This window comes from Lepus europaeus, chromosome 4 (genome assembly GCF_033115175.1).
Source record: "Lepus europaeus isolate LE1 chromosome 4, mLepTim1.pri, whole genome shotgun sequence".
Classification (NCBI taxonomy): Eukaryota; Metazoa; Chordata; class Mammalia; order Lagomorpha; family Leporidae; genus Lepus; species Lepus europaeus.
This window is the reverse complement of record NC_084830.1, coordinates 151683845-151695518: the sequence shown is the minus strand read 5'-3', so window position 1 is coordinate 151695518 and position 11674 is coordinate 151683845. Positions and strand designations below refer to the sequence as shown.

The 11674-nt window shown below is 50.2% G+C and overlaps 1 protein-coding gene across 1 annotated transcript; it reads left to right on the top strand.

The window, feature by feature from the left end:
- The first annotated feature begins 704 nt into the window (after positions 1 to 704).
- On the top strand, positions 705 to 5305 carry SPMIP10 (sperm microtubule inner protein 10). The gene is made up of 3 exons (XM_062189238.1): positions 705 to 790; positions 1258 to 1366; positions 5096 to 5305. Exons 1-3 carry the CDS (start codon positions 705 to 707, stop codon positions 5303 to 5305), a joined length of 405 nt encoding a protein of 134 aa, XP_062045222.1.
- Positions 5306 to 11674: the final 6369 nt, after the last annotated feature.

The following is an 11674-nucleotide window of genomic DNA, read 5'->3' as shown; positions in this document are numbered from 1 at the left end:
GGCTCCTGCTTGGCCTGGCCTACCCCTGGCTATTGTGGGCTTTGGGAAAATGAACTAGCAAATGGAAGTGCCCTGTGTGGGTGTGTGTATCACTCTCTTTCAAATAAGTAGAAATAAAAACATTTTTGAGTTGTAATCTAAAAAAGTGTAATAAGCCTAAGGTAATAAAATAGATTAGCTTATGTTTCAGCAAATTTGGTTTATACTTTGTTTTTAAAAGAATATTTGAAATTCAGTTACAGAGAGGGAGAGACGGAAAGAGCCACAACATCCCAGGCTGGGCCAGGCCAAAGCCAGGAGCCTGGAGCTCCATCCAGGTCTCCCATATTGGTGGTGGCAGCCCAAATCAGTATGGTTTCATCCATGGCCTCTCAGGATAGGTTGGCAGGAAGCTGAGTTAGAAGCAGAGTAGCCAGGACTGGAACCATGATTCGTGGGATTAAAGATGCCAGTCTGGGAAGTGCTGACAAGCTACTGCACCACTATGCCTACCCATAACTCGATTTTTAAATCGCTTATGATAATGCTTTTCTCAAGAAAGGAAATTTTTTAAAAAGTAACTCTCAGCTGGAAACTCCATTGCTAATACATCTGTCAGAGGTTGCTAAGGAGTCAGCGAAGCATTGTTAGGTCACAAGCAACGCATCATGGTCACAGAGTGAGTGAGTGTCGCCCTAGGTGAGAATTCTGCCATTGCCAGCAGGATGGCTTCAGGAAAAGACACTTATCCTCTGTTTCCTAAACTCACCAACAACTGCTCTGATGAGAGTTTGAACAGGCCTCTTAACAGGTGAGGCTTACGGGATCTGGAGACTTGGGTTCTCTCGGAGCTACATATGCAGGGTTCTCAGCATCTCTAGAAATCTCTGTTCCAGAGGGAGGCGCCGGACATGTGCAGGGAGAACGTGACACTGCACGTGCGTGAGTTCAGAAACCGAGTTAGTGACCGGGTTTTGTAACTGGCCGGAGACTGCCTTTGCCAAGTGTGCTGCCTTCTTCCTTCCAATCGAGTTAAGATGGACATGGGGGGCAAAGAGGGAAGGAGCATGTGGCTGGAGGTACCCGTGCCCAGCGCGGACTCCTGGTCCTCGGGGTACTTGGTCATCTCATTGGTGAGCCCGAGGGGCACAGCTGTGCTGCCTGCCCTTGGGGTGGTCAAGAGTCCTGGACCCACAACCGCCTCTGTTCCCAAGAATGACACTGAAGGGGCTGACTTTAACTCACCACATCCCTTCTTCTTGCCTTCCTGATCTTCAGGTGCGAGGAGATTCATTTGCCACGGTTTTCGGTGAAGCAAGGGCTGATCCCAAGACATTACGTTATGCCCTGGAAACAAAATATGAAATTCAGGAACCTGAATCTGAAGGTATATTTCCACAAATATTCCTAATTTTTAAGCCTAATGTTCAGATATCCCTTTAGAACCTCTAGGCATCACAGAGACCTGATTGTACAGCCTATGAGCAGATGCCGTTAGCATGAAAGCCACGGATGGACTTGGGACCCTTGGTTCCCATATGAGATGCCTGGACTGAGTCCTGGCTACTGCATGCTGCTGCTAGCACATTCGTGCTAATGTGCTTGGGAGACAGCGGATGATGGCCTAAGAGCTCGAGTCCCTGCCACCCACGTGGCAGACCCAGACGGAGAGCCTGGCTCCTGGCTATCACCTGGCCCATGTTGAGGCACTGGGGAAGTGAAGCACTCTGTCTTACTTTCTTCCTGTCTTTGTCTCTCTCTGTCAGTCTACTTTTCAAAGAAGTCTTTTAAAAATACGTATTAAAGCTACAGGACAGAGCCAGGTGTTCCCATGGTGTGTATTGAGCTAGAGAACCATGGGAACAACTTGGCCACATTTATAGGTAAGACTCACCTATGCAATGCTCCTTTTCACACAACAGTTTCAAAACATTTTCTAGATTTAGACTGACTTGTGAAAAGTAAGCTGTTTCTTTAGAGGAGAATAGAATAGAACGTAATAATCGGGGGCCAGAATTGTGGCGTAGCAGGTAAAGCTGCCGCCTGCAATGCCAGCATCTCATGGGTGCCGGTTTGTGTCCCTGCTGCTCCACTTCCAGTCCAGCTCCCTTAATGACCTGGGAAAGCCCTGGAAGATGGCCCAAGACCTTGGGCCCCTGCACCCACATGGGAGACCTGAAGAAGCTCCTGGCTCCAGGCTTCTAGCTGGTTCAGCCTTGGCCTTTGTGGCCAACTGGAGAGTGAACCAGCAGATGGAAGATCTCTCTCTCTCCTCCTTTTTCTAACTTTGACTTTCAAGTACATAAATAAATCTTTTTTTAAAAGGGATATGTTGTAAGAGACTATGAAAGGAAATTTCAGTTTAAAATTCTGAGAAAAATGAATTTTTATAACTGATTAGGAGTTATCAAGTGGATAAGCAGTTAATATTGAATAAAAATACTTTATTTCAAAATGTGTCATATATGTAGAAAATAAATTATTAAAATATGGCTCAATTATTTTCTTATAAAATGTACATATACTAAAAATAAACTGCATTTGACTGGCAAGGAGCCCAGAACTCCATCTGGGTCTCATGCCATGGATGGCAGACCCTTACGCATTTGAGCCATCATCCACTGCAGTTGGTAGGGTCCCTAACACTTTTTTTTTTTTTCTGGAAGTCAGAGTTACACAGAGAGAGGAGAGGCAGATAGAGAGGTCTTCCATCTGATGGTTCACTCCCCAGTTGGCCACAACGGCTGGAGCTGCGCTGAACCGAAAACCAGGAGCCTCTTCTGAGTCTCCCACGTGGGTGCAGGGGCCCAAGAACTTGGGCCATCCTCCGCTGTTTTCCCAGGCCATGGCAGAGAGCTGGATCGGAAGTAGAGCAGCGGGGACTCGAACCAGCACCCATACGGGATGCAAGTGCTTCAGGCCAGGGGGTTAACCTGCTGCACCACAGCACCGGCCCCCTAACAAGTTTTAAAATGCAATTAGCGACTAGTGTGTAGACCACCATGAAAATTAAATAAGAGAACTGCATGAAGAGACCATGCCCATGCTGGGAAATGCTGCCAGTGCTGCTGCTTTCTTCTACTTACCCTCCTCAGTTTTCCAGCAGGAGGTGAAAAAATACTGCATTTAACAGCAGTGGAATGACGACACGGTATTCTAGCAATGAAGCTGTGCCCAGGGCCGGGCCAGAACGCGGCTTGAAAGGACTGAAGAGTCAGAAGTAGCACCCCAGTGTGTGGTGCAGTGGCTAACCCTCCACCTGAGACGCTGGCATCCCATGAGTGCCAGTTCAAGTCCCGGCTACTGCATTTCTGATCCAGCGCCCTGCTACTGCTCCTGGGAAGACAGTGGAAGATGGCCCAAGTGCTTGCCCCTGCAACCCACGCAGGAGACCAAGATGACAGGCTCTTGGCTTCTTCCTAGCCCAGCCCTGGACATTGTAGACATCTGGGGAATGAACCAAAGGATAGAGTATCTCTGTCTCTGTAACTCTGCGCTTCAGATAAATAAAGCTTTAAGAAACAGAAAGAATTAGAAGTGGGCATATGCTTAAGAACCCCAAATAGCTGTTGTATGTTCAGTAGTAGTCACTATAGTAGCATCGTATTCCTTCCAGTTTAGGACCTAGGATTTGGCAACAGTTTTTTCATTCACATGTGTTATTCAATATTCTAACATTGTTTACTATCCCCATTTTATGTATCAGCAAACCGAGGCTCATGGACCCAATGCCCATAGTCTGTCACCTTTATTTGTGGACACACAGCTGTTATTAGGAGTAAGGCAGCACTGAGCAGCACAGCACTGTTTTTTGTTTTTTGTTTTTTTAAGATTTTTTATTTATTTGAAAGACAGACATAAAGGGACATCTTCTATCTGCTGGTTCATTCCCCAAATGGCCACAATGACCAAGACTGGGCCAACCAAGCTGAAGCCAGCAGGCTGGAACTCCATCCCATGTGCGGCACAGACCCAAGCACTTGGGCCATCCTCTGCTGCTTTCCAAGGCCATCAGCAGGAGCTGGATCAGAAGTGGAGCATCTGGGACTCGAACCAGTGCCCATATGGGATGCTGGCACCGCAGGCGGCGGCTTTTCCCGCTATGCCACAGCACCATCCTCCCAGCAGATTTTAGAAAAGGAATGCTAATGTGCCCCCAGGCCTTCCCCCTCATCAGGGAGAGCTGGAAAAAGTACTGAGTGCAGCTCAGGTCACAACAGCTAAGATACGGAATCCACCCAATGTCCGTCAGCTGAAGACTGGGTAAAGAAATTAGGGGATGTGTACACTGTGGAATACCACACAGTGGTGAAAATAAATCAGTGCTGTCATAGCAACCGAGTGAACAGAACTGGAGAAGGTCGTATTCAGTGAAATAAGCAGTCCCCAAAGGACACACACCACGCGTTCTCTCCGATCTGTGAGAGCCGAGAGCACCTACAGGGTGGTCTACAGAAGTGACGCTGACACCTCCAGATGCCTGACTTGAGCGGCCCTGGGCTCCACTGCTGGGGAACAGTTCTGTTTCTTCTCGTACTATCTGTTGCAGTCTACTTAGTGCGGAGTTAATCATCTGTGCATGACGTTAACTGAAAATAGATCTTAGTAAAAACAGGAATGGGTGGGGGGAAACACTGTTCCTGGGGTTGTTTCTATGAAATGCGTGAAGTTGGTACTCCCTGAACAAAAGGTTTCTGTGGGAAAAGTGCTGGGAACCTCCAGGCCCCTCCAAGAACACCCTGACGGTGGGCGTGGTGTGACCGCAGACAGCAGTGTGACAGTGGGCATAGTGTGTGACGTCAGACAAGAGCATCACGTGGCCGTGGTGTGTGATGGCAGACAGGAGCGTGACGGTGGGCGTGGTGTGACGTCAGACAAGAGCAGGATAAGTGGGCATGGTGTGACAACAGACAAGACTGTGACGGTGGGCGAGCATGTGACGTCAGACGAGACCGTGACCCACGTGGGCGTGACGTGGGCGAGCCTGTGACGTCAGACAAGAACATGACGTGAGCGGATGTATGACAGACCAGACCATGACGTGGGCGGGCGGGTGTGTGAAGGTGGACGAGACCGTGGGCCTGGCGTGTGACCGTGGGCCTTGTCCCTCCCGCAGCAGGCGGACGCGTGCGGCATCTACGCGGGGCCGCTGGAGGACTCCCTGTTCCTGACGCACAGTGAGCGGCTCTGCCACGGCGAGGAGCGCCGGGTGGTCCTGAAGAAGGGCCCCCCGGAAATCAGGATTGCGGACCTGCCTCTGCACTCGCCTCTCTCCAGGTACCAGAGCACCGTGATTTCCCACGGCTTCCGCAGGCGACTGGTCTGAGCGCAATAAACCGGCCTCGGCCGCTCCCCTGTGTCCGAGCCCTCTGCGCCGCGAGCTTCGCTGCCAAGTCCAGGCTGCAGCCGGCAGGCTCGGGACGGCTGGGTGGAGCGGGCGGACGGGCGTGCGGCCCCGCCGACCCCAGCCCCGCACCACCTCGCGGCCCCACAGACCCCAGCCCCGCACCACCTCGCGGCCCCGCAGACCCCAGCCCCGCACCACCTCGCGGCCCCACAGACCCCAGCCCCGCACCACCTCGCGGCCCCGCCGACCCCAGCTCCGCACCACCTCACGGACGGACGGGAGGGTGGCCCCGCCGACCTCAGCCCCGCCCCCGCTGACCAGTCCCGCACCACCTGGCTAAGAAGCACCAGCCCGCGCCAGGCCCACTGCAGGACCTCAGGGCACCCCTCTGCCTTCCTCTCCTCTTCCTCCCCGTGACACCCGGTGTCACCTGAGCCGACCGGAAGCCCAGGTGCAGTTTGGAGAATTGCTTTCGGGGCTCTTCTGATTGTCCTCAGCATCTTTCTGACCTCTACCTGTGTAACCCCTGGTGAGTCGTCTCCATGGAAACTAAGTGCATGGCCGACAGCTCCGGGATACATCGTGCAGCCTCAGCTGAGAGTGTGTCCTTCCTGTACTGGCTCAGTGTAGCCACGTACCAGTTTCCTACAGCAAACAGCTGGTTAACTTTTTTTTTTTTTTAATGTTTATTCATTTGGAAGGCAGAGAGACAGAGACAGACAGATTCTCTGTTCGCTGGCTCATTCCCCAAATACCTGCAACACCCATTCCCCAATACCTGCAACACCCAGGACTGGGCCAGGCTGAAGCCAAGAGCCAGGAACGTATCTGGGTTTCCCACGTGGGCGGCAGGAACCCAAGTGTTTGGGTCATTTACTGTTGCTCTTCCAGGCACGTTAGCAGGAATCTGGCATCTGAGATAAGAGTGTGTCAGTTCTACTCCACTGTCCACTCCCAAGTTCACTGCTACCCTGGGTAGCAGTAGTGACGGCCCTAGCAGTTGGGTCCCTGCCAGCCATGCTAGAGATCTGGATCCCAGATTGAGTTTCTGGCTGCCAATTTGGAACTGGCTTAGCCCTGGGCTGCTGCAGGCATTTGGAGAATGAACCAGTGGTTGGAAAAGTGGTCTCTCTCTCTCTGCCTCCCCAATAAATAGAATTAAATAAAAAAATACTTAGAAACAAAAGAATGTGTGATAAAACACTGAATGACAAGTGCAGGCATTATGGATAGCAGGTTAATCTGCCTGAGACACTGACATCCCATATTGGAGTTCATGGATCAAGTCCCAGCTACTCTGCTTCCGATGCAGCTTCCCACGAATGCAACCTGGGAGGCCGCAGGTGATGGCTCAAGTGCTTGAGCCCCTGCCACCCATATGTGGGGAGACCCAGATGGAGTTCTTAGTTCCTGGATTTGGCCTGGCCCAGCCCTGTTGCTGTGGGTACTTAAGAAGAATAGATGACAGCTCTCTTTCTCTCTCAGTGTCATGCTGCTTTTCAAGTAGATGAAAATAATTTTTTAAAGATTTTTATTTATTTATTTGAGAGGTAGAGTTACAGTAAGAGAGAGGGTAAGTCAGAGACAGGTCCTCCATCCACGCTGGTTCACTCCCCAAATGGCTGTAATAGCTAGAGCTGAGCCAATCCTAAGCAAGGAGCTTCTTCTGGTTCTCTCATGTGGTTGCAGGGGCCTAAGCACTTGGCCATCTTTCATTGCTTTCCCTGACCAAGAGCAGAGAGCTGGATTGGAAACAGCCGGGACACAAACCAGTTCCCATATGGGATGCCAACACCACTATGCCTACTATGCCACAGTGCCGGCCCCGGAAATAACATCTTTTAAAAAAGAACTCAATGACAAAGTAAAGAGTTACCAGTTTTGTGAATAACAATAATATAATGATCAGAAAACAGCCCTGGAAGTCAGTGCATCAACATGTCTCCAGGGGACCAAGCAGCGTGATGTAACAAATAAAGCCACTGCCTGACGCCAGCATTCAACGTGGGTACTGCTTCCTGTCCCACCTGCTCCACTTCTGATCCAGCTCCCTGCTAATGGCCTGGGAAAGCAGTGGAAGATTGCCCAAGCACTTGGCCCCCTGCACCTCCCTGGGAGACCTGGAAGAACTCCTGGCTACTAGCTTCAGCCTAGCCCAGCCCTTGCTGTTGCAGCAGCAACACACACACACACACACACACACACACATATATATATAGAGAGAGAGAGAGAGAGAGAGAGAGAAACTCCAAACACACACACACAAAGTTTCTACAGGCCAGTGATGTGGCACAGTGACCTAAGCTGCTGCCTGCAATGCCAGCATCCATATGAGCCCTGGTTTTGAATCCCAGCTGCTCTCCTTCCCAGCATTGGAAAATGGCCCAAGTACTTGGACTGCTGCCAACCAGACAGGAGACCTGGATGGAATTTCAGGCTCCTAGCTTTGGCCTGGCCCAGCTCTGGTGTATGTGGTCATTTGGGGAGTGAACCAGCAGATGGAAGATCTCTCTCTCTCCCTCCCTCTCTCTCCTCTATCACTCTGCCTTTGAAATAAATCTTTGAAAAACCGTTGCCACTATTATTTCTGGATGGTGGAGTTAGGCGTGACTCTTATTTGCATGGTGTACTTTATAAATTATCTACAGCCGGCATATTTCACCATGGGAAATGAAGAAACACGACCACCTTCTGCTCTCGTGTGTGCTACTTCTCCCCGTTCTGCTGAGCCAGCACCAACACCATCTCTTCTGCAAGGTTTCTGTTTCTTCCGACTCTGCTACCCTGTTTGGAAGTTGGTTCTCTGCCCAGTACTTCTGCTTTTTGACCGGAAGGGGTCTCTGTGGCTCCACTTAAGAAAAAAGTCTTTTTTTTCCTTTTAAACTTTTCATTTTTCCTTTTTTTCTAATATGGCCATTTTTTTATTACAGATATTGTGATATAAAAGAAGGTAGACATCGAAGTTTGTGCTTATGTAACTGACAAATTTTCTTTCTTTCTTTTTTTTTTTTTTTTGGACAAGCAGTTAGACAGTGAGAGAGAGAGACAGAGAGAAAGGTCTTCCTTCTGTTGGCTCACCCCCCAAATGACTGCAACAGCCGGCACGCTGCGCAGATCTGAAACCAGGAGCCAGGTGCTTCCTCCTGGTCTCCCATGCGGGTGCAGGGCCCAAGGACTTGGGCCATCCTCCACTGCCTTCCCGGGCCACAGAAGAGAGCTGGGCTGGAAGAGGAGCAACAGGGACAGAACCGGCGCCCCAACCAGGACTAGAACCCAGGGTGCAGGTGCTGCAGGCAGAGGATTAGCCCAGTGAGCCGCGGCACCGGCCTAGACAAATTTTCAAATACAGTGTTTTTTTTTTGTTTAAGATTTTTGTTTGAAAGACAGTTACATAAAGGGAGAATGAGACACAGAGAGAGAGCTTCCATCTGTTGGTTCACTCTCCAAATGGCTGCAACAGCCAGGTTTGGGCCAGGCTGAAGCCAGGAGGCTGGGACGCCTTCCTGGTCTCCCACATGGGTGGCAGCAGCTCCGATTTGGGATGCTGATGTCCCAAGCAGTGGCCTGACCTGCTGGACCACAGCTCCAGCTCCATTCAAACCCAGCACCCCACTAGCAAAGGTGAGCTTACACTCTTTGGGTGCCCTCACAAGTACCTAGCACCTCACCCAGCCACAAAGGGATTTTGTCTGATATATAAAAATGTGACAGTGAAAAGAAAGAAAACAACGGAAAGGAGAGTACATTTAAATAGGAAAATATAAGTTTCAAATTAAAACAATGAGTACAGGGCTGGGCATCCTAGCACAGCTGGTTAAGCCACTGTTTAGGACACCCACAGCCCACATCAGAACACAGTTACTCAGCTTCTGACCCAGGTTCCTGCTAATGCACCCGGGGAGGCAGCAGATGATCGCACAAGTATCTGGGCCCATGATCAGATACTGCTGCTGGCTCCGGGTTTTGGCCTGGACCAACCCTGGCTGTTGCAGGCATTTGGGGAGTAATCCAGGTGACAGAAGATCTCCCTGTCTTTGTGTGTGTGTGTGTGTGTCACTCTGCCTTTCAAGCAGGTTAAAAAGAAACAAACATGAAAGAAAAACATCAGAACAAAGCTTTAGAGAGCATAGACTTTGGAATTAGACAGACCCAGGTTCAAATTTTGACTTCAAGCAAGCTCTATACCCACACCCTGTGCCTCAGTGTCTCACCTGGAAAATGGAGATACTGGTAGTACCCCATGGACTTATTGCAAGTCTTCTATTAGATGATACATTCACAGTCCCTAGCCTGAAATGTGGCAATCTGAAACACCAGATATGTACTATGGTTATTAGGCCCATGGATAAGCAAACAGATTAGGCTGAAAGTTAAGTTGGGGCTGGTGTTCAGGTGCAGCAGGTTAAGCCATCACCTGCCATACCGGCACTGCACAGGAGCACTGGTTTGGAGTCCCAGCTGCTCTACTTCGGATCCAGCTCCTTGCTAACACCTCTAGGAAAGCAGCAGAAGATGGTTCAATTTTTTAAAAGATTTATTTATTTGAAAGTCAGAGTTACACAGAGAGAGAAGGAGAGGCAGAGAGAGGGGGGTCTTAATCATCTGATTCACTTCCCAATTGGCCCCAATGGCCAGAGCTGCACCGATCTAAAGCCAGGAGCCAGGAGCTTCTTCCGGGTCTCCCACGCAGGTTCAGGGGCCTGAGGATTTTGGCTATCTTCTACTTCTTTCCCAGGCCGCAGCAGAAAGCTGGAGAAGTGGAGCAGCTAGGACTCAAACTGGCACCCACATGAGATGCTGGCACTGCAGGCGGCAGCTTTACCTGCTATACCACAGCGCTGGCCCCGAAGATGGTTCAATTACTTGGGTCCCCACCACCAACGTGGGAGACACAGATGGAGTTCCAGGCTCCTGGCTTCCGAGCAGCCAAGTCCCACCCACTGTGGCCATTTGGGAAGTGAACCTATAGATGAAAGATATCTCTCTCTCTCGCTCTCGCTCTCTGGCTCTCCCTCTCTCTGTGCAACTCTGCGTTTCACATAAATTAATAAATCTTAAAAAAAAAAAAAAAGGACAGAAAGAAAGTTAAGTTCTAGCCATACCAGGACTTAGTTGTAAAATAGCATTTTCTGAAAGGAAAGATACAATGAGTGCAAGAAACAGAAAAGTCTCAAAAGATGGAAAAACGAATGTCTTTATCCACTAACTTGACTTCAGTCAGTCACCACTCATATGAGGAAACAAAACTCACACCTCTCCCCAGCTGGGCTAGAAAGTCTCACTCCAAGCCATGCGCTGCCACGAAGTGTGTCCCCAGAGCCGCACGTTCATCTGAGGGGCCCCTCGCCTCCCCCGCCTTTCTTCCTTCTAGACCTTCTCCTGCCCCTGCACCCCACTCACTTGTCATCTGACCTTGGTTATCTGACCTTGCTCATGACCATCCGTAACAGCTTCCCTTCGTTCTCAGTTCTTTGGGTGTCAGAAATCACTCAAAGCCATCCCATCATCTCGGGTCCTTGCAGCTGGCTGGTGCTACCCCCTCTCTCAGTCCTACTGGGGAACGACTCTCATAGCCCCAAGGTATTCAAATGGCCACTTTGTCCCCTGCCTCCCATGTCACCTTGCACGTGAATCAGCTGGGGGCAGCCCAGCAGCACGGCACAGTTCCTCACAGGTGATCTTGCTCAAGTCCCCTGAGCTGCTTTCATTCTCCTGCTCAAAGACCATTCTTGGGGTGGGCATTTGGCACAGCAGCTAAGAAGACACCCACCTCCCATATCTGGGTATTTGGGTACAGGTCCTGGCTCTACTTCTGATTTTACCTTCTTGTTGGTGCACACTCCAGGAAGCAACAGGACGTAGCCTGAGTTCCTGGCTCCCTACCACATACATGAGAGACCAGATTGGGTTCCAGGCTCCTGGCCTAGTGCTGGCTGTTGCAGGCATTTGGGGAGTGAACTAGTGGATGGAGGATCTCTGTATCTCTCTCTGTCTCTCTCTCTCTGCATGTAAAAAAAGTCTGAGAATGGATGGTGTTGATAGTTACAACAATGTGAATGCTGAGTGTGCAAAATGCCACTGCATTTCATTTTAAAATGGTAAATTGTATGCCATGTATCTTACAATTAAAAAAAAATTAACAATTCAAATGCCCACGGCATGTTATCTGAGGACCATCACCACTTCATTCCAGTGAGTCTCCATTCATACAGTGTGTGGCGTCCTGGATAGTGAAACAACATTGAATGGCCATCCTCCTGCGCCCGACGCTCCGGCCACCCTTCCACACCTCGCTCCCTCACCCTCACACTGCTCTCCTGCAATACGTTGTCTCTGTCCGCAGACACC